Source organism: Protopterus annectens, chromosome 3.part0, assembly GCF_019279795.1.
Source record: "Protopterus annectens isolate FY-2018-M chromosome 3.part0, PAN1.0, whole genome shotgun sequence".
Lineage (NCBI taxonomy): Eukaryota > Metazoa > Chordata > Ceratodontiformes > Protopteridae > Protopterus > Protopterus annectens.
Window position 1 is genome coordinate 1,818,251,695 of NC_056731.1, and position 25,930 is coordinate 1,818,277,624.

At 35.7% G+C, this 25,930-nt stretch overlaps 1 protein-coding gene across 1 annotated transcript in view; it reads left to right on the top strand.

Annotated features, from left to right (window-relative positions):
• TMIE (transmembrane inner ear) overlaps window positions 1-25,930 on the top strand; it is a 680,508-nt gene that overhangs the window by 546,717 nt on the left and 107,861 nt on the right. Inside the window, exon 3 of the mRNA XM_044066141.1 lies at window positions 5,145-5,294. Within this exon, the coding sequence (XP_043922076.1) occupies window positions 5,145-5,294 (150 nt within the window). The remainder of the gene's footprint in view (window positions 1-5,144; window positions 5,295-25,930) is intronic.

Below are 25,930 nucleotides of genomic sequence, written 5' to 3' on the forward strand. Positions count from 1 at the left end.
GTTAATAATGGCAGTCCAGGAAAGTGGACTACATGCATATTGGTTTACAAAGTCTATTGAATATCTGAGAGAAACGGACAAATGCAGGTTCTGTAAAACAGAACTGGAAACAGTCGCACATATTGTTGCTGGGTGTGATACACTAATGGCAGAAGGACTGTATACTGAAAGGCATAATAACGTGCATTGAGGATTGTGTAAGCATTACAATATTGCAGTAGCTGAGAAGCATTGGAGGCATGAGCCACAAAACACTGTAAAGAATGATGACGTTGATATTACATGGGATTGTCCATTACTAACAGCTCAGAAAATATGTGCGAGAAAACCAGGTATAGTAGTCCACAAAAAGAAGACAAAAGTAGCATTGATCACTGAAATTGCTGCACTCAGTGTCTTACATACAGAGAAACGCAAAGTCATAAAATTCCAGGATATGCAGGCAGAAATGAGGTCAATGTGAAAAAAGGATACACAGACAGTTCCAATAGTAGTAGGAGCAATGGGCCTCATAAAGCAGAATTCACAGTCATATTTAGATATGTCACCATACATGTAATGCCAAATGAATTGCAAAAAGTGTCATTTCTGGCAAATTTCAGGTGTTGTGAAGAGCACTTTTGGCTAACATCAAAGATTGAAACAATGCTAATTTCATGAACTTTAGTCACATCCTGACTTAGGAATGGCATTAGAAACATAAAACACTTGGAGGAACTAAACTGAGACACACTGATGCACCACTCACCAGTCTGATTACAGTCAGTTGCCTATCAGGAGCCAGAATTCACCACATTGCACAAGCAATAAAGTCCTTGCACCACAAATACACATATGACAAAGTCATCGTATACGTGGGTGTAAATTACTATTGATACTTCTCACTGGGCTATGTGAAGACAGACATTACAAAGCTTTAAGAATATGTGTCCGACACTGGTATGAGCCTAGGTTTGAGCAGCATTCTACCATCATCAAGAATGATGCCGCAATATAAACAAAATATTATTGTTTTTAACAATTTGCTTAGTTTTGGGTGTAATTCAGAGGAAGTAATATATATATCTATATCTATCTATATCTATCTATCTATATATATATATATATATATATATATGTGTGTGTGTGTGTGTGTGTGTGTGTGTGTGTGTGTGTGTGTGTGTGTGTGTGTGTGTGTGTGTGTGTGTGTGTGTGTGTGTGTGTGTGTGTGTGTGTGTGTGTATATATATATATATATATATATATATATATATAAATATATAGATAGATAGATATAGATATATATGTGTGTATAAAGTCTGAGAGGAGATTGTAGGCAATCCTAATTGCTTTTCCAGGGATGGCTTGCATTTGTCCCACCAAGATTTTCATACATAGGTTAAATCCTTGTCTACTCCTATAGTACCTTTTTAGGCAAAGTCAGTCTTGTTAGTAATTATGAAAATAAGCAATATTTCATATGTACTTTATACTTCAAAAAATGAGTAAACTATTGCATGGTATCAGGTGAATCCTTAGATGTTGTTGAAGAAAACTTCTTCTTTATGCTTTTCCCAGTTAGGGGTCACCACAGCAGATCACCTGTCCGCTCATGATTGGCAGTGGAGTTTTACGGTGTCAAGTTGCCAGCCTGACGCCCAACCTTTCACAGAAGGCACACACACATGCACACACACACCTAGGGCCAATTTAGAGTGTCCAGTCCTGTTGTTGAAAAAAACTATCATTGATATTTGCACTGTAAGTTGCACATCATGAGAGCTATTTTATATGTAACTTGCAGTTTATTTTTAAATGTTTGAACATTAGTGCTGTTTGCAATATTATTTTAGTCAGAGACATTTCTGAAATATACATTACTAGTGTAAGGCGACCTTTTGGGATGTGTTTGATTGCACCGTTTGCAGTCTTACTGTATTTATTGTAGAAAAAGAAACTTACAGCAACTCAAAGAAGTTTATTTCACAAAGTAGAAATTGCCTGTTTTGCTCTGTATTCCTCATTCTGTTATCATCAAAAAGTGCTTGGTGTACTCTATGGGAAATCTGCTTTGGCAGGTGAACTGATTATTGCAAATTAACAGGTGATACTACCTGAGGCATAAAATTAACGATAAATGTTTTATTGTAACCCTGTGATTATTGAAGATTGCATATTGTTCCCTGCACATTATGCTTGAAGCTCAGAAAGTGTTCTACTAGGGATGATTGGCATTCAAATTAAAGTCTTCCTGAGTACTGCTCAACCTATTAGAGCAAGAAATCTGGACAAAGCCATAAATAAAAGTGGGGCAAAGGCCCAAAAATAGGGACAGTTTTTAAATATTGCTCTTACAAACTTAGAAAGTTGATGGAATAACAGATTTTGCATTAGCATGGATTTTCTGAAGACTAGGAAGTCTGAAACTGAAATGTTTAGAACTTCAGTCCCCACTGATTTACCAGTAATTTGCCAGAAAACCACAATTTTATGAAAAACGGATCAAAAATATGAGGCGAAAATCTGGACATTCTGCAAAAATTGAGAGGTATGTGGAACTTTCGTGTCCTGACACAACAATAAAGAAGGATCCAATGTGATTTTTCTAGCATAAAATTAAAGTCCTATGAAGAAGTAGTTGTAGATGTGGTCTGAGGTGTAAGGCAATTATAAGGAGCATCTTTTTGTGTGATATAAAAATATGTCATTATAAGCTGGAATGTAATGAAAAAAAATAAGGTTGGAGGTTTGCATGATGGTTAAGGTGTTTACCTCACAAACACAATATCCAGAATATGATTCTTACCTTTGAAAGGGAAACTGGCTAGGCTTAACAAATGGCTCACAAGGGCAGCTAGCCTAGCACTTAATCATGAACCTATAAAATTGCTGCTAAGTGTACCATACTGAATTCTAAAGATTGGCCAGAATCATGTAAATGATATAGGAAGTTCAGCAGTCCATTAAGAAGACCAGTGAAAGGTTCAGTAAAATTCTTCTGGGCCTGAAAAGAAAATATATTTCAGTTTAACAAGTAAGATTTCCTGAGGAGCATGTAACTCCATAGAAGGTACTGTTATCATGTGTTATAATATATATGATTAGAACTTGTGAAAGAATATCAAACTTGCCCAAATACTAAGTGTGTTACTGCTGAACCTTTAGGGTAAGGGAATAGTCACTTGCCTTTAAAGTTGACTGACCATGTAGTGTGACATTTCATTTAATATAAAGCACATTTGATAAAACTGTACATCGGATTGAAAAGACATTTGAGCTAAACCACAAATGACTGACTCATATTTGACTGAAAACTATGTAAGCTTGCAGTGGTGTGGTTGTGTAGCATAGGAATTATAATGCAAATTAGTCCTGATCAGCATTAGTTCCACACTAATATGCATGGTTATGTGGTACCTTCACGTATAGACTTTTGTGTATATGTTCTAGCAGTGATTCATTGTGGGAGGAGTATTTTTATATCTATACAGTTCTGTAACTGCCGAGTTATATATTTAAGTTAGAAGGTGTGGGGGTTGCCGGGGTCATCTTTTAGAAATATATTTAGTGCATGTGATGTTTTGTCATTTGGATGAAACAAGTTTTAGATCAAATGTGCCACTGTTTTATTTTTCCCATCAAATGTGCGCTAGATGAAATGAACTACAATTCCCTGAACTTAATATATTTAAAACTATAACTGAGGGGATTATCTGGGTGGTTTAGGGGAAGACTTACTACTACAAATAAATAGTTGTAACAAATAAATAAAAATGCTCATTCTTTTTTACAGTGATGTAAAGATAACTCAGTGCTCTGACAGAATAAATTAGTTGAACACCAGTGGAACTTGACATGTAAACCTGAGAAAGATAAACACCTAATTCTGAAAAATAATGATTCATTCAAACTGATTATTGGACTCATTACAATAGAAAACTACCAGAATTTGTAGCAGTAAAAGTTCCCTGCTAATAACTAATAAATGAAAGCAGTATTATTGTGGTAGTATACGAAGTGGTGATGGTATATACATACATACAGAACTTGTGTGCTTTGTAATGGTGGCTCCAAGCACTACACAAATGCAACCAAAACTACCAAGGATTTTATTAACATTTTCACTAAGCCATCTTTAATATTCAGATATTTTGTATATTATTGATGTAGCTATTTGATCTGCATGTAGATAATGTGGTTTGCATTTAATAGTTTAACACTATTTATCATTAAATTGATTATGTTTTAAAAGAATCTATTTGATAAAATGATTGTAAAACCATGAGCCACAGATTTCTCTTTTTAACACATACAGAAAAAAATTAAGACAAGGACAGTGCAGTGGTGTGGTAAATATTTTTTCTGGTTCAATTCTTATCTCTGGTGCTTAGTGTGAACAGTCTGCCTGTTCTCCATGAGTTTTCTCTGGGTGCTCTAATTTCCTCCCCTCTCCAAAAGACATATGCTAGGTGAACTAGCCTTCTCCAAATTGACTTTAAGTTTGCATGCAGTGTGTGTGTGTGTGTGTGTGTGTGTGTGTGTGTGTGTGTGTGTGTGTGTTGGACTGATGCCCTATCCAAAATAAGTTTCAGTGCCTTGTTCCCACTGGTTGCAAGGAGAGGTTCCAGCTTCTCCATGACCATGTGGGCTTAAACATGCTATAAAGTAATGTTCTACTTCAGGTGTACTTATCTTCCAAACAGAAATGCAGTAACTAAAATATAACTCTTTTTTTCACACTAAATAAATGGAAGTAATCATTTTATCATTGGGAGTCAGCCCATCAAAATTTGAAACTGTCACATTGTCTCCTCTTCCACTAAGGTAATACAACCCCAGAGGATGTTAACATTAGATACGTCCATCCCCACAACAGTGAGTTGAGTTTTGCACCATACTCTGTGATGTTCCCTTTTAGATGGGGGTAAGCTTAATTCAGACACTTTATGAGCTAGAGCTTAATTAAAACTGTATAATTCAAATGAACACACTGCTAATGTCATTTCACATTAGCATTAAAAGCATATCAAGGGTTTAGAACTGATTAGCCTGGATGAAAATTGTGAATGCATAAATGTTATGAAAGTATATACTGAATAAAACCTATTATACTGCAAATATCAAAACTTCTGCAATATATAATTCTGTTTTTCCTTTTTTTCCAGTAATAACATTATGCTGCATTTTTAAGTGCCGAATTCCTAGAACAAAAAAAGAGATTGAAGCAAGACATGCACAGCGGAAGGCAGCAAAAACTTATGCTGACAAACTGGAGTCTGTGCCTCCTTTAAATGAACTTACAGAAATACCAGGAGGTAAGAGTAATCATTGTAATGATCTTAGCAGGTCAAATGTGCAGTATTGGGAGATACTTTTTAACATAATCAATTATTTGCTCTTGAACTTTTAGACTGCCGTGTTTGCTTTGTTTTACATTCATAATCATTTTATTTATTTGCTTCTTTGATCATCTCCTCCATGGAAGATTGAAGTGAAATTCCTCAAACATCAGTAGCTCAGAGAAAAAATGCCAAGAGGCATGACCTCGATATCTGTTTTCAACAGGAGATCATTGCCAGTGTAATTTCTAGTTGTGTGCCAGCAAAGAGAAACTTATTTGGGGAGACTCTCCCTAATTTAAGTTAGTGAGACTGTAGTTGGTATATGGGTCTACTTTACTAGATCGAAACCCCAGTAGACCGGCCTCCATAATGTAGAGATGACAACGCTGAAAACTCAGAAGGCTGACAATCCACATCACCGACTGTCAAAAAACTGACCCTATAACTTGCAATGTACCTCTCACTTAATGCACAAACAAAAGCAACAACTCATCCCATCTAAGCACTGCCATGACACAATAAATGTACTGAACAGATACCTAATTGTCCCCCAAACCCTGCCTACAAACCAGTACCTGTATGCAAATAACAAATCCAACTGAATATTCATGTGGGTGCCCCACATGAATATTCAGTGGAGATTTGTTAAACCGACATTTACAATCATTTTCATTTTAAAGTTTACATTTTTTGCAGGAGGCTGTGCCCCCTGCACCACCCCATGGTGGGATGAATTCCCCAAACCCCCTGAAAATTAAATATACCAACTCCGAGATCACACTACAGTTGGGGAGATTAGTGCATTTCCTGTTCTGCTCAGCTTGAGGAGTTGGCATTTCAAATGTTCAGTCATCTGAACTTCAGTATAGTAAAGTTTCACTTACATGGAACTTCGCTCTTTTGGTCTCAGTTATCTGAAAGTCAGTCTATTGACATTTCAGTCATGTCAAGTAGACCCCCACACACACTCACACACACACACACACACACACACACATATATATATATATATATATATATATATATATATATATATATGTGTGTGTGTGGGGGGGTGAGGAACTTGAACCTAATGTTTGGGGGGTACATGAGGGATTGCCCCCCATGCAAAAAACACTTACAGTTTATTTTTAACCCTTTTGTGTTTTGGGCATTATTTTTCTTGATTTCCAATCCTTCATCAGGGTCAGAATGTTTCATAGTAGAACCTCTTTAATCTCGTAGTAGATATTTTTACTTTTCTGTCTGTTCTGGCACATTTTAGACACTTCTTTTCTTTACTCCATTTCCTTCATAATTTTTTTTTCATTTCCCAGAACCACTTTGTTCTTTAGACCAGTTAAGTTTTGGGCAGTATTCTTGCAATTATACCCACCTCTGTGATTTGGGCACAAAAATTATAACTACACATTTTTAACATGTATACCCTACAGTGAAATTATATTTTCTGTCTGTAGAAGCAATTTGTATATCAGTGTTTGTTTCCAGGGAAATAGTGTGTATCCGTGAATCCCAACCATACGTTCAATTTGTCTTTATCTGTACAATTTCCATTTGCCATTTTCTTGATTCTTTTGCTAAGCCCTGGAAACTAATGCTTTGATTGATACTTCCACCCCACCATTTAGAAAAGGTTTCTGGAAAGCAGACATTTTAGAAGTGCTTATTTTGCAAAATAGACCCCCCCCCCCCAGAAAATCAAAAATAGACACATAGATACAAAACAGTGATGTGACCAGTAGTACTGCATGGGTTAAAAACCTGGGCACAAAAGGCAGAGCAGATGAGAATGCTGGAGGTGATGGAAATGAAGTGCCTGAGAAGGGTGGTACGATGCACACTGTGGGACAGACTAAGAAATGAGGGCATAAGAGCAGAAGCCAAAGTAGGTCCAATTACAGAAAAGATCAAAGAGAACAGATTACAGTGGTTCAGACATGTGCAGAAAAGCAGAAGACAATCTGGTGAAGAAGATTTGGGACAGACAGGAAGAAGGCAAGAGGAAATGAGAACATCCAGTAAAGAGGTGGATAGATTGCTTGAAAGAAGATCTGTGACAGTCGGGCATGAGTGTCAAAGAAGGCAGGAGTGTGGCACTGAATTGAGCATGTTGGCAACAATTAACACGATTCCCTGACCCCATGTAGAAAAATGGGAAAAAAGGAGGTTTGATGATGATGATGATGATGATGAGATAGACACACATACACACACACACACACACACACACACACACACACACACACACACACACACACACACGCACACGCACACGCACATGCACACGCACGCGCACACAAACACACCAACACAGACACACACACACGCACACACACACACACACACACACACACACACACACACACACACACACACACACACACACACACGCGCACACACACATCAGGCTGGTGCAGAACCCTTGACTAAATGATTGCAATTATTAAATAAATGTCATGAATGTGTTTTTCACAGATGATGCAGTTCACTTCAACACACATTTATATAAATATTTCAAAGTTAATAACAGTTCTGCAGATCTGAAGCAAGTTAGATGCCAGTCTGGAAGTGTAGAAGTCTACTGTTTAAATGTGGGTTTGACATGGGAGTTTGATGTTTCGATACTGCTGTTTTGTGAGTGTATCTGTCCCAGTGTGGATTCTCATTTGATGAAGCTCACTTTAAAATTTCAGAAGGGGAATACAGGCAATCCTCAACCTGGAAAGGGAGGATATTGATGGTTGTATGGTTTAAGTCTGGGAACTCTGTCCTCAGACTTGGACCACCAAAATGGGCATCCCAACTAAAAAGATCCAGAATGTAAGACCTAATTCACCAGACCTTGGTTCCCTGCTCTTGTCTAGATCTCAGGCAACTGTACCCTTTCCCTAAAGTAAACTCCAGGCTATTCTGGATAAGTGGATCATATTGTATCAAGTTTTTCCAGGCCTTACAGAACCTGTAAAAAAACTCTGATCCCTCTGTGTATGGAGCTCCATCTCTTAAAAGGAAGAGAACATCCTCTCCTGAGAAAGAAAAAGATAACTTCTCTGAGAGTGCTAAGAAACAATTGTAATTAATCTTCCCAAATATATTCCTATTCAAGTGTGAAACAGACACAGAAGACATTTCTTCCTCTCCCTCACTTGACATTTTTTGCATAATGAAAGGCTGCTTTAACTAGGAAGGCAAAGAGGCATCAGGAATCCCCAACGTGTATTTTAACTTATTAGGCCTAGATTACCCTAAATATTTGGCTATTTCTCCTGTTTGGGAGTTCTGGAGGATGCTAAGAATTAAACTTCAAGCCCTCTGTCCCTGAAAAAACATGATAGATTTTATACTGTTTAGGAGTCCCACACATGCCTATACAAACCCCCCATGGAAGATTCAGCAGTGGTGTATGTGGATCTGAAGAAGTAGTTCAAATATGTTCCTGTGCTCAACACTCTCCAAGATAACAAGGAAATTAGAGTGCTAGTCCTGTTTGGAATAAGGTGGACACAACTGCCACTCTGACTTTCACGGCCATAAATTGTCAGACACAAGTCCAAAAAACAAAATGTTGTCCTAGATCATGTCAAGGAGAAGACTGAAAAGGTGTCTGGGGAAACCTGAGGGAAAATTAACAGAACTCAAACAGCTCACTAGTCAGGTAAAAAAACAATTGATTAAATGCGGTTATGAATCTGTACTAACAACATACAGGGCAGCAGCTATGGAGTCAGTCTTAAGAACACATGCCTGGCTGAGAATACAGTCCCTGCCAGAGGATATTAAAATGCAGCTACCTAGCTTCATTGGATAAGGAGCTGATGCATGGGTACCCCATTGGGCAAGTGTTTAAGAAAACATAGGAATGAGGTAGGACTATGCAATTTTGAAGTAGTTCTGTCAAACTCCCATGCCCAGGTACAAGATGAATCTTCTATCTAAACCAGGTCCTTAGTGCTGCAGGCAAGGAAAAGGTAAGCCAAAAAAAAGAGGAAAAGAGCCAATTTAAGAAAATGTGGCAGACAGATCTCAAGGGAAGCCTGGGGCTCTTCTAGGATCCTCTACCACTAGGAAGTACTATGTAGATCTTTTCTACTCCCTTTCCTTTCTAACCCCTCACTCCAGCCCCACTCTCCCATACCCCCATACTTAAAGGATGCTGGCAGGGCAATCTAGTGATAAAAGCTTAGAGGTAATTACAAATAGTAAATGGGTTCTACAAATCCTTTCTTAGTGTCACAAACTACAGTTTATAAAGAAACCCAAAGTGGCATGTAGCCATTTTGTGCCAAAAGCACAAGTATACTTAATGTCCATTTTAATCGTGGAATCCTTTATACAATGAGTAAGAGAACATGTTCTACTATAGGGTGTTTCTGGTGCCTAGAAAGGAAGGGCCATCCTGGACCTTTCAAAAGTCAGTACTTACCTCACGGTCCCAAAAATTTAAACTTTTGACATTAGAGATCCTGCTACCACTCCTGTTTCCTGTTTCCTCAGGTCCTGATGATCACTTTGTATTTCAAGGATGCCTACATTTACTTTCCTATTCAAAATGAGTGCTGATGCTTTCTTGAGCTTCCACTATCAATTTACCTTCTTGCCTTTTGGACTAACTACTGCACCTAGGATTTTTCCAAAGAGCCTGGATTCATTTACAGCCTACTATCAAACAAAAGACATTTACATCTGTCCCTATCTAGATGAGTATATAATTTAGATATTCTTACAGGAGAAGATGGGCAGGGCTCTCTGTTTCAATATGAACTGCTTCCAAAGTGTTGGATTTCCTTCAAAATCCCCACATTAAATTTTAGGAACATAGGAACAATACAAGGCAAGTGACCATGGGGACCAAAAGAGGCCTACCCATTCCAAAACAGTGATACTACTAGGGCTGCTTCTGCACACAAGTTGTTATTAGGCCTACCTCCAACAAGAAGTGATAAAACATTTGGCATAATACTTCCACAGGATGGCACAGGAAAAGAAAGTTTCAGACAGAGAATGCATCAGGGTGCTGAGGTACATAACATCTACTGTTCTGGTGGTACCTCTGGTAATGAGTACATGAGAAAACTCCACTGATATGTAAAATCCATTTGGGTCCAAAACTCTCATTCCCTGGGACAGATGATTTCTATCATATTCTGCATATTCAAGGAGATGAAATGGTGGCCCATCCAGGTCAGACAAAATCTGGTATGTCCTTCACCAAAACCTTAAACGCAGACCCTAATAAAAAATGCTTCAGATTTGGCTTTGGGGTGTGCACACAGAATCTCGAGGTGCATTGCTTGTTAGATGCATTCCAAAGAAAAGAGCATATAAATGTGAACGAGATGATGGTCCTGGTGCAGAGGTCCCGCAGGTGATAACAGACAGTACTGCAGTAATGTGGTACATCAGCAATCCGCTATGAATCCAGTCATGTGATGACAGACAGTACTACAGTAATGTGGTACATTGACATGCAGGGATGGATTCAGTCATCTGACAACAGACAGTACTACAGTAATGTGGAACATCGACATGCAGGGATGGACCCAGTCAAACCCTTTTTACTGGCTGGCCATGACTGCCTAGGAGAGAGAGAATTGCAGTCCAAGATGACCCAAAATGCAGTTTAAATTCCACCACATCTGAACTCAAGTATTAAGTCAAAGGATACGTACAAGAATGGATATTATGCAGAGATATTTTCTTTCTCTGGGTATGCAGATGGGGTATCCCTGAGACTGACTCATTTGCAATGCTGAGTTCTAGAAAGCACAAGAAGATCTGCTCAAGAGCACCCAACAAAGAGGCTCGAGATGTAGATGCTTTCTCCTTCAATAGTACCAAGGATATTGAAAGCTCCAATGAATTGTATGTGTCCTCTCCAACATGGAAGGAGGGAAGGTCTATGTCCAGTCAAACAATTTCTAAATGGCTGGCCCATATATCATGTTCAGTTATTGTTCTCAAGTTAAGAAACTAAAGGGAACTATAAGAGCCTTTTACAAATCAAACTGAGTAGGGTCTAAATCAGTTAAGTTGCCTGTGGGTGCATCAATGAGTTCTGCTATGATATTTTTCATAGTTGTGCATATAAGGGTGGTGAAGCTGATGGACTTATAATTACCTGGGTCTGTAGAGGGATCACTACTTTGTTGATGACCTACACTGGCTGTTCTCCAGGCTTCAAGCACAAATCCTGCAGACAGGCTGAGGATGAACAGTTTAAGTAGAGGCTTGCATAGTGCATACTTGTCACTGATAAGAATGCAGCCCGATATGTTACCTGTTCCCATCAAAACACAATCTGTGGCTTTGACAGGGATTCTAAGACTTGTTCCAATGTGATTACAGGGAAAACTACATTTTCATTAATGTAAGCACAATAGAATGACTGGTGGGATAACAACATTATTAAATGTGTCTACTAATATATAGGCTATATCCTTGGGACTGGAATGTGTGATGTTCTTATGGATGAGCTTAGAGCATTGTTGAACTTTGTTCTTTAATTTATTAATGTAAATGAAGAAAGATTCGTAAGTTCCATTGGTATCTACCCAAGCTAGAGTACTAAAGTCCTGTTGCATTTCACATATTCTTCCTTCATCAATACTGACCTTTAATTTACTGCATAGACGTTTCTGACACCCTCTGAAAAATAAGTTAAATATAAGTACCCCATATGAAAATCTCCAAATTATTGTAGTAGAAAACTGACACTGCATAAAAGTCCTTTGAATTACTAATTGCAAAAATTTGCTTTGTAATTTTTTTATAATTAGACTGGCCCCATTTACATGTGTTCATCTGAAATAAAATAGACTATTCTAATTTCAGAAGCAAGTTAGTAACGAATCTTAAGCAGTGTAGCAAGTTTTTCTGTTGTTGAATTTTTTTGGTATTTATAGACCACTAACCATAACTACATTGATAGGTAACTCTTCTATAAAGTCCCTTTGTGACATTTGCTAAAATTATTTAATTAGATCTATTATATTTAGTCTTTCAACTTTTTAGTTTTCCACTATTTTTCATATTCACTTTAAGTAATGATTACTAGCACAGTAAATATTGATTTAGCTTCCACTTTTTTCTTAATTGTCTCAGTTTGATCTTTTACACTTTTTATGCTGTGTTTTCTTTATTATACTGAAACACATATCCATAAACATGTATTACTCCTTGCTAGTGGTTAAGTTTCTCATATGAATATAAGAGTGATATGTAAGTGAAGTGTAAATATTTGACAAAAAAATCAAATGAACAAAAACCCAACTAATAACCACACAAGAAACGTGGAAGAAACAGCAAAAGTCCAAATAAAACTCCACAGATTTATTATAGATAGTTAAGCACATTCATCCCCAAGTGGAACTTCTTCAGAACTGCCATTATTAAAACAAGACATTTAAATACATCTCAAACTAATCATGTGGCATCCAATAAGTCAACCAGTTTAATAAAACAATAAAAGACTTAAAGTTGTGTATGTAGAAGAGGAAGAAGTCCCACTTGGGGATGAAAGCACTTAACTGTCTGCAATATATCTGTGGAGTTTTATCTGGATTTAACCTGTAAATATTTGAACCAATAACCTGAAAAACTGTTTGCACTGATGTCTTGTGGGCAAACAAACCAGCCTAGACTCTGATACAATAAATTTAACCCAATAGATGATTTAGTGCTTTCATCCAACATAAAATACTTTGAACTTCATTAGAACCATCAAAATCTTACTGCCTATACATTATTCTATCAAGAAAAAAAAAAGGTTTAATGAATCCCATATGTTACAACACAGTTCACTGGCAGAACTATAGATAGACTGCTCATAGTAAGAAACAGCAGCACAATTTTGATGGTTCTGATCTAACTCACAGCATTTGTGTTGGGTGAAAGTGTTAAATCATCTAGAGAATTAACTTTACTATTTAAAAAAATTCTGAGTCTGAATTGGTTTGTTTGCCTACAAGATGCTACTGCAAACAGTTTTTCTGTTTTTTGGTTTGAGCCATTTGCACGTAACCTTGTAGTTTTTATCAAACTGTAAATACTGTACATGAGGAGTTCAGTATGTCTCATTCATACTAATTGATGTTTAAAACATATCTACCATTCTGTATATATTCACTGATTGATTTTCATATTTATTAAAATGATGTGTAATGTATACTTTAATAGTAGACTGCCCTTTCACTTGAATCATTGTTGAGAAGGGTCCTTTGACCAAATGCCTGGTGAAGAAATCATATTAACTAACTAACTAACTAACTAACTAACTAACTAACTAACTAACTAACTAACTAACTATATGTCTGTCACACAGCATGTACTGTGTTATACTGATTTGTTCAAAATTAGGCATAACTTTAAATACACATGTTTCAGAATGTTTACACCAAAACTAAGCTCCTTTTTTGTTACATTTTCAAGACTCATTTTTAAAAGTGAACCTTTTCAGTACATAGAATAATTTTAAACTCTGAAACACTTCATATGCCTTTCTGGCTTCTTTAGTTGCTTACTGTGTCTGGAAACTGTAGCAGTGCTATTTATACTAGATATATGGTCTTCAGTTTTGAGCATTTCTTGCAATCAACAAACTTACTCTAAGACAAGTCTATTGCATTCTCTCTTCCACTTTCAAATATCACAGGCTTCACAGTATCCATTTCCTTGTAACAGGAATGGTTGTAACAGCCCTGATTTTTATCTTTCTTTAACTTTGATGTATTTGCCTTGTATATATATGTTAACAACGACCAAACAAAAAATAGTGATAAATCCAAAAAAACTTATAAAACTGAAGCAACAATTAAACTAAATAATTTTAATATTCAAATAAAATCACAAAACCAAATAATTTTAATATTCAAATAAAATCATAAAACCACTCATAAGCACTTTCATCTCCCTGTCTATGGGAGATGAAAGCTCTTATAAGTCATTTTGTGATTTTACTTGAATATTAAAATTATTTGGTTCCATTTTCATGACTGAGTTGGGTCATTCTTGCTTCAGTTATATATGTTAATTACCTCTATAGATCTTACAATCTTTATCATAAACCACAAGAAATCTGAGTTCAGCTGTTTTACAAATAACTTCAACTTCAGGAGACGGACATACCAAAGAATGTTGGATGCCTACTTTGTAACCTATAAATCTAGTAGTCTTTTGCAGCTTCTAATATATATATATATATATATATATATATATATATATATATATATATATATATATATGTATATATAAAGAGAGATATGTATTTGCAGTTTGTTAACCAGGAAATTCCATTGAGCCAAAATGAGCCTGTTTTCAATGGAGACCCGGGGAGAAAAGCTCCACATACCATGATTACAAAGCTAATATCAACAAAGTTAACAAGTACAATACAATTTTCAAAAACTACTAAAATACAGTAATATAGAAGACAGAATAATAACATTTGAGCAACACAGTAATATAGAAGACAAATTAATAACATTTGAGCAAGGTGTTATAGCACTGAATGAAATTAAAACATAAGTATTTTGGAGTACATAAGTATAATTCGGAGTGCAGGCATTTATGCACTCAAAGTTTCATGAGGTGAGAGGTAGGAAGAATTAGAGAAGGAGAGTAGAACAGTGAAAGGAGAATAGACTGAGTTATGAGAGCGGAAAAAAGGGAGAGGAAGTGGAAATGAAATGAACGGAGTCACTAGGGTGAGTTATGAGAAAGGAAAAAAAAGGAAGGGGGAGCAGAAATGATATAGAGGGGGTCAGGTTGGGTGAAAGCATGAGCATTTCCAGTGAGAAGAGAGATGGGAATGGAGCATGGTCTTGAAGACGGAGTGGTTTTGAGTGATTCGAATGTGGGGGGAGGTGAATTCCATAGACAAGCAAGGGATAAAGACAGGGGAAATTGCCCAGGCGAGCATAACAGTTTGTACTCTTTGAGAAGGTTCTGGTAACTGGAACTGAGTAGTCTGTCAGGATGATGCAAGGTGAGTAAGGAGGAGAGGGAATGGCAGTTAAAGGGTTTGAAAATGAGTTTGTGTGCAGTTAGCAGTTGAATGTAAGAGAGATAGTGGGGGAGTTCCAGCCAGTTCAAGGAATGGAGTGCATCACAGTGGAGGGAGATGGAGGATTCGGTTTCAGTAGCAAACTTAAAGATTTTATTGCAGTAGGATGACAGTTTTGACTTTAGGGAGGATTGAAGGTTGGTGAGAAGAGGGGCTTCATACAAATGAGAGGGGATGAGGTAGGAAATAGAAAGTATAAGTTTGGATGAGGGAGTGAAATAGCAGCTGTGACAATACAACATTCCGAGCTTTTGGTGTGTTTTCTTAATACTAGTTTGTATGTGAATGAAAACTTTAAATGTTCATCAATGATAACACCTAGAAGTTTTGTATGGAAGAAGATTTCAATGGGAATCTTATTCAGACTGACTGTGGAGAAGGAATTTTTATTGATAGAGGTGTTTTTAGATGGGGTAAAGATCATGATTTTGGTTTTGGATGCAATGAGAGCAAGGTGATTATTCAGCATCCAAGACTTAGTACAAGAGAAGTCATCTTGTGTTAGTTTCACATATATGATTATTTCTTTCCAGCATTTCCTTTAATTTATGCTAGAATTCAGGTATTAGTACTGTAGCTGAAGTATGTCAGCTTTTTTAACTTTCTGATAAGTGTTAGTTAAGCTGGAGAGAATGATCTTCTGTAAAACAGTATTGATTTAATCCAAAAATGCAAGTTAATAATTTTCATAGCTTTCACAGATTGGTTCTCATAAGCTTATTCACTGGTTGAATTATTATGTTCATTGGATTATAGATTGGACTGGACATTATGTGGTTTAAATCGTATTCATATAAAAATCTTCTGAATTCCTGATTTGTATGTTGCAGTTTACTGTCAAGTATGACAACAGAAGGTATCCCCTGTCTTCAGAATATGGATTTGACTATATTGATTATAACTGCAATTGTTGTATATATCATTTTATTTAATGTAACATGAAATAATGATGTATACAAGTGAGATAAATAGTTTTGCATTACCAAGAGGAGAGAGGTGCAAGGCATCCCTAGCAAAACAAGTGGAGCTGTGAAATATCTCAACCAAGGCTATATTTACTGGATGACCATAGAATTATACCAATAACAAGGCAATAGCTAAGATAAATAATTTTATTGGTATATTCTTGGTAATGGTAGGATGTTGCTCAAGGCTAGTTTCATACCAACCTCAGATGCATTGTCAGTGCTTTTCTCACCTCTAGTATACTCACGTGTTACACATAAATCAGAATATTATCCTTGTTAGTGGTTCACCACAAGCCCTCCTGGATGAACGAGGTGCCCTATAAAGGTGGGTATTAACAAAAAGATTACAGTCCATGGACTGAGATTACAGTCCATGGACTGACCCTGCTTTGTAAACTTTGCCAATCTATTAATCTGTTCACCCCTGCTTGAAAAAAATGAAAAAGTGGATTCTCCTCAGCAGGTAAAGTGTATATATAGACCTATATGTAAATATATGTGGGTATATATCTATCTATACCTGTTCATCTATATGTATACATATAAATTTATATATTACCCACTGCAAAATATCTCAGCAAAAATAATAGACCACAAAAGATATGTTAAATATGCCATGCTGATATCATACAATACCAGGGAAAGGAGAGATTCCCCAACCCTGGTATTATGGCAATCTCACACTACCGTCGTGAATGAGCTGGCCTGTGGACCAAATGGAGAAGGCAGTAAAGCTGTTCACCATATCAATGTTTGATTAGTATAAAAGAATTCAGTGTCATTCCTCAAAGGAATACTGCAATGAGCATTTGATCACTGGAAAAAAATATCAAAAGCACATTTCACCAAGGTTGGAATTTAATTATGAGGACACTAAAGTTGATTGAACACATTTCTTTCCAAATATCTAAGTTCACACATTCTTCAACAGAAAAATCAGCAACTTACTTGCATCTGTATCTGTATATATCGGCCCACAGTCTTGAACATAACTATTCCAGGATCATAATTTCGAAAAACAAAACACTGAATCGATGTTTAAAAATATTGACTACTATCTCACTGCCAATGTAAACCCAGGAACAAGTACTAACATGGGTCCTGTAGGAGAATCAAGTTCAAGAGGTGACCTTGCTCTCTTTAGTGTTTTGATATTCAATATTATGGTCTCAAGATTGTGTGCTTAAAGACTGTGAAAGTAAACTCTATATGTCAATATATGTAATTTGATCTGAAACACATTTCATTGAAAACAAACACAGAAATATAATAGTACAAATGATCTATCATACATTTCACCTAAAATACAAATGACTGAAAAAATATACATGGAAAATTCATATATTCTAAATATACCTCCAAAATATTTTTTGCGTGGGGGGCACATCCCCTTAATTGAATATACTTACCTCACAACTGCAAAGCCATGGAGAAAAAAACTCCTCATGTACTCAGGACCACTGCCGGCATACAAGTATAAACTACCCAAGTTGCAGTATAACAGTGGGCAAGGTACAAATACATATCAACACTAATTTTGGCTTTTGTTCAGATTTCTTGTGCTCATGTGCTGCAAAGTTGAGAGATACAGTTGAGTGTCAAGTGGATTTTACAAGGAGCTAAGATCTTCAGGGGAAGAGAAGTTTAATGCTATGTATGCTGAATCTGCTTGCATTGTTAATAGCACAACAGGTAGTGTAGTTGCTTTTGATGCATAAGGTGGTGGGTTCTACTCTCACAGGATGTAGATGCATTACTGTATTGTGTTGTACTTTTAAAGGGGGTGGATGCTGCAGTCCTGAGAATGTCCTCTTTGGCAGACATACCTAGTAACTATGAACCTGTTATCAGTTTGCCATCCATTCCCTGTTGCAATATTACTAGCTTATCATTTTTTTAATGTAACATAGGCTATTTATTCCTGAAGGGTAATAGACACTTTATTTGTAGATAAAACAATGAAATATAAAGTTGTTGGCTAGCAGTAACCTCTTCATTAGTTACATATCTCTTTAATGTGGACTTATTTATATGACTTTTACTTCAGCAGAGATTGTGCATATTTACTGATACTGATTGCAGACGTTTGAGCAGACTTTTATGATGGGAATGTTCAGAACTGGGCAGTTTTGTCATTACAGGTGCATGCATTTTGTTTTACTGTTTACTGGAAAAATGTTCAAAACAATAAATTTAAAATGCCGTTTAACAACTGTACTATATTATACAAGGAATATAATTTAATACAATCAGAAAGGTGTATCAAAGAACACATGTATGTTTTGTGTGCAAGGGGCTTATGAGTTGAAAACAGCCCAAAGTTAATCTTTATCTGCCACTGGCCAGATGCATTTTCTTTGAAAGTGGGTTTCAATACTGTTTCAATGAATGTGTGTTTCAAGGGCAGAGAAGTTTTAATGATAAGTCTATTTTCATTGTGAGACTGCATTGCTTTGTTTAGCAGATGTCTATTAGTGTTTGTCCTGTAAAATGTAAAATAAAACATTTAAATGAAAGCCAAATCATTATAGAAGTAAAACAGTATGCACATTACAGTCTTCTTCTTTTGGCTGCTCCTGTTAGGGGTCGCCACAGCAGATCAACTGTTTCCATTTCTTCCTGTTCACAGTGTTTATGGTAAATGGGGTGAAATAGCCAAGTAATGGAACATTGTAATGGCTGCAGGGGGGAGGCCCCATTCGACCATAATTCTGTAAGAAGGGAAGGGTGGCAAAATCAAAGACAGCCCCGGGTGAACTATACCTCTCAACCGTCCAGATTTTCACTTCTTATTTTTGATTTATTCCTCATAAAATGTGTGGTTTTCTGGCAAATCATTTAGGAATGAAGTCACTAAATAATGACAGATATTGAGTTTCAGACTTAATACCCTTCAGAAAAATGCATGCTAAGGCAAGACCTTTTATTCAATCAACTGTCTAAGTTTATACAAGAGCAATTTTTAGTACTGTCTGTATGTTCCCCCAATATATTTCGCCTTGTCCAGATTTCCTGTGTTAAAAGGTTGAGAGGTACACACAAATAAATCACTTTATAGAATTCGCTATATACAAACCTCTCAACTGTCCCTGACTTTGGCTAAAAATGTTGATCTCCCCTAATAATCCCACCGCAAAATGGCAATTTTGGAAGAAAATGTGGAGGGTTTACAATTAATAAATAATTGTAAGATCAGAGTTATAGATTACTTTTATTTCATAAATGCATGTAGATTCTCTTATTTTGTCAACTGCTCAACTTAACAGTACTAATATTAAAAAAGTGTCCCTTCTTTGACAGGTTCCCAGCTGTATTGTGCAGCTATTTTATATTTTTGCATTACATTTTTGGTCCTTTTTTTCATAAAATTATGGTTTTCTGGCAAATTAGTGGCAAATCATTAAAGATTGAAGTTAAAAAATAATGACAGACATTTGAGTTTTAGATTTAATTTCCTTCAGAAAATTCATACTAATGCAAGACCTACTATTCTACTATCTTTCTAAGTTTATAAGAGCAATATTTAAAAAAATGTCCTTATTTTTGGGACTTTGTCCCACTTCTATTTATGGTTTTGGCCAGATTTCGTGTTCTGAGGTTGAGAGATATGACAAATGTGTTATGGCCATCACTGTCAGCCAGAGACATTTCAAATTGAGACATACTTGTTGCACCCCACTTCCCCATGTAGTAACTCTGGATGTGTCCAAGCAATGTAAGGAGCAGTTATGCAGTGTAAATGTGCAGAGTATCCCTAAATCCAAGGTAGACAAAGTACTACAGTGGCTTTTCATTTGTCCTTGATTTTGCAGAATGTTCTGGTTTTCTGTCATATTCTTATACTGCTGATTTATGCTTCTTCTTATTCAGAAAATGCATGTTGTTACAGTGCCTGTTGCTCTGTGTTTAAGTAGCAATGCTTTAATGACAATGAGGTAAGCTTGTCTAAGATTGTAAGATGCAAGTAAGCTTTAATAAGCATGCTGTTAAAGAATTACCAACATTGAAAGCCTTTTTTGTTGTTGCCATGCAGAGAATATTTATATAACTAGATAACATGTAAGCCTTAGGTATTGAAATGCATATGACAGTATTTGTAATAAAGGACATGATTACAGTATTTTCAGAAGCTCATTACATTTGTTGGAGACTTGCATTCATCTTTGTAGGCTATACCTGTAAACTAAACAGAATACCAATCTATCATGTGTAGTCCATAACCTGTGCAGTAATCCTTTACACAATTTTTCTTGAGCTTGTTTCTTGTTTGCTGTTCATTTTTTACTTTGATCATGTTTTTCTCCATAAAACAAGTAAATAGTTGTTGTCAGGCAGCAGGTCTTTTTTGGATAAGGAACATTTTTACATGTGGGGTATCACAGAGATTGCTACTTTCAGCATGTTACTTGGTATTTTTGTAAAGCTAAATATAAATTATAATTAGAACTGCAGTGCAAGGAGAAGTGGTTTAAGTTGAGTGCTGCTTGTTTTTTTTTATATTTGATTTTGACTGGCATTCCAGTAATGTATTTAAAAAGTAATTTATTTTTTCATGCCTCACGACATTTTTTGGTTCCATCTAGATATCAAGTAAGCTGTCATGTAGCCAATGCATTGAAATATTTTTTTTCTTTTACACTTCCTTTTGTCTTGATTGGACTCTCATAATGACGGTTTGGCACCCAGGGCAGCGTATTTAATTAAAGTCCCAGTATTTCTGGTTTTGAACCTAGCTCCACCCCTTACTTTTGACCAAACCCATTCAAATGTTTCCTGCAGCCTCCCTTTGATTTGAAGTCACCAGCTGCCAGTGGCAAATGGTCAAACCTATTTGATTGAAAACTCGTTTGATAGTAAACCTTTTCCACAACAAATATATTATAATTTTTTTTTTTTGGGAGGCAAGACCACCCTGAACTCCCATGACACCCCCTTTACTTATATATACTAACTCCTTGGTTGTACAACCACAGAGAAAAGAAAAAAATACACAGGGTGAATCAGTGCTGGAGCGCTGACACAAACATAAAGCTGATCTGGGAGTACAATGTGATGGTGACCATTGCAGTCCATGCACACTCTACTCAACTCACTTCCTTAATGACTCTTGTGAAGATTAAGGGGAAAATGGGTGAAGGCTGCCAGCCTAGCCAAATAGAATTTAATATATAATTCTATTATTTGTAAATAAAAATGTAAAATACAGGCTTGTTTCTTAAATGAAAGAAAACACTGTAAAATGTGAACTTCAAGATTGTAGCAACATTGCCATCTGTTGTATGGAAAACTAAGCCAAACATTTCAAATGTTCTTTGAAATTAAAAGTATGTCTTGTAGGTTCTTTGATCTGTAGAGCTCTGAGTCATTTGGTCTGGGCTATCACATTCTTTCTATTGTTTTAAATTAAGGAATAATTACTAGAGTGTACATGTGAAATGTATTTTATTGTTGTAGTTTCCTGAGCAGGTATTAGCTTTCTAAATAATGTAGCCTATGGGCCTAGGAACTCCAAACTAAGTGTCAAAAAGATGCAATGTGTATACTGGGAAAACCTAAGTGTCAAAATGATGTAATCTGGGAGGGCCCAGCAGAGATGTTTGTTAGTGAATTTAAAAACTATTGTTCAGAGAGAGAGACTGTAAGCATTTTGATCTTGATATCCAACTCTCAGCACTGCCTTATGCTCTCTTTATGTAAGTAGTATCTTAGAAGCATGTTTTCTTGAAGTAATAGCTAGGGAATTAGAAGAAAGTTAGACTAAGTGTTTTTCTGTTATATCAGAACTTTCCTACTGTATTGTTTTAAGTTTCTGTGTGATCTCTGAACTCTTGGGTAGCATTGTGGTGTAGTAGTATTGTCTTTTGTTCTAATTATTTATTATTAAATATTTTAAAATGCTTTACCTATGGCTGGTTTGTGTAGAGATAAGTAAGCTCTAGAGTACACTGCATGCTTATAAGTGATCCTGTAAAAAGTCCTTCCAATAAGCCTTGATTGCTTAGTCACATTTACCAATTAGATAATAATATTGCACAGTAATAATTGGACACCCTTTTAAGGGACTTTGGGTAGCTGATAAGTATTAGCTGGTGATGGTAGTAATTACTACCATATAGTCTGGGTAAAGGGGCACAGCTGGCGAATCTGTGTCAGCCTTTCCCAGGAGTGTCTGTGAAGTTGTAGAAATACTTATCTCAAAGTTGTGTGGTGTGTCAGCTACCTGGGCAGGGACATGAAGCACTGGTGGGACAGAGAGGGTACTGGAGGTTAGCTTGCCAGCTAGGCTGAGATCTGGACCCTATAGCTGTGCCACTGAGGAGTCTTATTGGGGACCTGGGGAGCAAGGGAGCAACCAGCCCCAGACTGACTGGGATCTCTATGTGCACTTAAGGGAAATTGTACTTTACTTTGTGTATTTGTTATCCTTTCCTCTTATATGAGACGCCCTCCCTGGTGTTAGTGGTAAAGATTGAGGCTCCTTGATTGCTGGGCCAGGGCACGGCCGTCGCAATGCCTATGATAAGAAATGATACAATTGCATACTTTCTGTAGACTTCTATACTTTTCTGCCAAATGAGTTTTTAATCAAATGGGTTTGACCATTTCAGATTCAATTAAATGATCATTCAGTCAAATGATGTAGACCCGAAATAGTACAACTACTTTGGAACAAATCTGGGACTAATTTATTTCAACTTCATGATTATTACTGAAAATAATCTTAATTTGTAAAGTATACAGTTAACTTTTTATGGTGTGTAAATATATGATCACTGTCCTCAAGAGCATATTTTCTAGACATAAAATGTCTGATATAGTTTACCTGACAGTGGTTCACAGTTTCTGAGCGAAAAAAATGTTGCTATTGTGTTGGAAATCAGATGCAGAGCAACAGATTATCTGCAGAGTAATGGACAAATAGAAAGCATAGTCCAGATTAAGATGATTTTGACAAAAATAAATTAATAAATAAACAAACAAATAAATAGGAGTATTAGAAAAGGTGACGGTCATTTATCAGTTCTCAAATGTAGGGATATGTAGCTACAAGCTGTTGAAAATGAAAGAACAGAAACAAACTTTTCTCAAAAAACGGAGATCCCAGGCAAAGAAAAAGTCAGCAAGCAAATTTATTTTGTGAAGCGCTTTTCGTCATCACTCATAGGATGACTTCTTCAGACAAATGATTAAAAGAACAGCCTCAGTTTTTATACCATCCTTTATGAATCAATTAGAAAATTAACTAATTATCTTAACAATTAAAGTTCAAATGCAATTAAGAGTACTAATATACCTATAAAAAATCAATAAACATTTTTATGTATAAAAAGTCTTATATGAAAACAGACGTTTGAATATTTAAATGTAAAACGCATATAATGTAGAAAAATACAAATATATATACTGAAAAAAACAAACATAAAGTTAAAAAACTTTTTAAGTTTTGTATCCACAAAGCTTTGAAGAAATGTGAATTTACAGTTAATTAATGTAATTAATTAAGTCTCTTGTAATACTTTCAAAAACAACAAGTTTGAAACAAAAAAGTCTGATCATAAATAGACTGACTTTTAAATAAAAATCTAGTGTCACTAAACTATCAGACTGTAGTTAAAAATATATACATATAAAACAAGAAAAATAGCCTATGGTATTATTGTTTAAATAAAAAAGGCTTTATGTAAAGAAATAAGGGTCAATAGTGAATAAACATGATTAATTTGGCTAGAAAAAATGGAAAAAATGCAGAAAAATATTGTAATATATAATTATCTTTCCAAACTTCTTAATTTAAGAAGGCATGCTATATTACATTGGTCATTAAGACCTGGTTCTATAAATGCATCAGTCCTAATCTGCCAAGTTAATTCATGTTCTTCAAGAAGTAAACTTGAAGGACCCCTTCGATTCTCAGAAATAATTTGATCTATTCCAATAAACTGGAATGAGTGGTGTGGGTGGGAGAAAATATGCTTACCAAGAGCATTTTCAGTTTTTAATTTTGAAATTGCGTTAATATGTTCATATATCCTATCACGCATTCTCCTTTCTGTTTTGCCTATATAAAAACATGGGCAGTTCATACACAGAGCTCCGTACACCACCATTCTGGAGTTACAATCAATTCTATGATGGAAAGTATAAGTCTGATTATTAATTATATGGGTACAACCTGTTTTTATATATTTACAATATTTACAGGTTCCACAAGTAACTGTACCTTTCGGTTTACCTGTTACAATGGTGTTCTTATTCATTAATAGCGTTTTAAGGTTTTTGGCCTTCCTGTAAACTATTCTAGGTTGAATTGAAAATTTTGCAGAACATTTTTTATCATAACGTAATATTAACCAGTTTTTATACAGTATTTCTCTTATTAACCTACTTTCAAGGTTAAATGTCATAATAAAAGTAGTCGCCATATTGGCCGAAAAAGAACTTTTTTCATCAAAATCAATAATGGACTCAGAATTATTAGTTTCAAAAGTATTAGTTTGTGAAACTAGTATCAATTGATGATCTAAAGTACCATCATCCAAGTTATTGGATCTATACAGAATTGGATTGATAACTCCATTTGTCCTCTTGGTAATAACTTCATCAAGAATATCATTGATAAACTCATTAGGATATCCCCTACATCTAAACATGTCTTCTAGTAACTTACATTCCTCAATAAAATCTTCATTTCTAGATACCATCCTGGCTGCTCTTATAGCCTGGCCCTTCACAATTGCTTTTTTTTGAAAATGGGGATGTAAACTAGAAAAATGGAGAAATGAGTTACTGTAGGTTTCCTTCCTGAAAATCTTTGCGAGAAACTGTTTTTTGTCATAGTCTTTGAATAGCCAAACATCCAAATAGTTGATGGCATTAGTCTGGAAATTACATGTAAATTTCAAAAAACTAGTCGAATTGTTGCAAAAACTAACGAAGTCTGAGGCTAATAATTCATTACCCTCAAAACAAATAAAAATATCATCTAGGAACCGTGTATAATACTTGACATAACTAGAGAAATAAGTAGAGTTAATAATGTAATTCTCTTCCCAGTAGGCCATTACTATGTTTGCAAAACTTGCCCCTACTGGGGACCCCATTGCTACTCCACATTTTTGTAAATAGAACTCATTGTTAAATAAGAAGAAGTTGTTGTTCAAAATGATGTCAAGTAAAGATGTTACTAGATATACTTCTGCAGTTGTCGCTCCTTTTTTTACTAGGTAAATGTTAACCCATTCAAGACCTATGTCATGAGGTATGGATGTATATAAGTCAACTACATCGACTGTTAAGAAATTGAAGTCTTTGTTAAATTCAATTTCGTTAATCTTACCTAAAAAGGCCCAAGAGTCTTTACTAATTCTAGTTTCTAAGACTAGGTATTTTTTCAATATATTATCAACTAACTTTGCGCTAGCATATGTTATTGAATTTCTGCCATCAATTAGTGGTCTAAATGGTGGATTTTCTAGATTTTTATGTAATTTTGGGATGGCAAAAAGAATTGGAATTTTAGGCCATTTCATTTTAATGTAGTTATACATATCGATATCGATATACCCTTCTATGAATAAGTC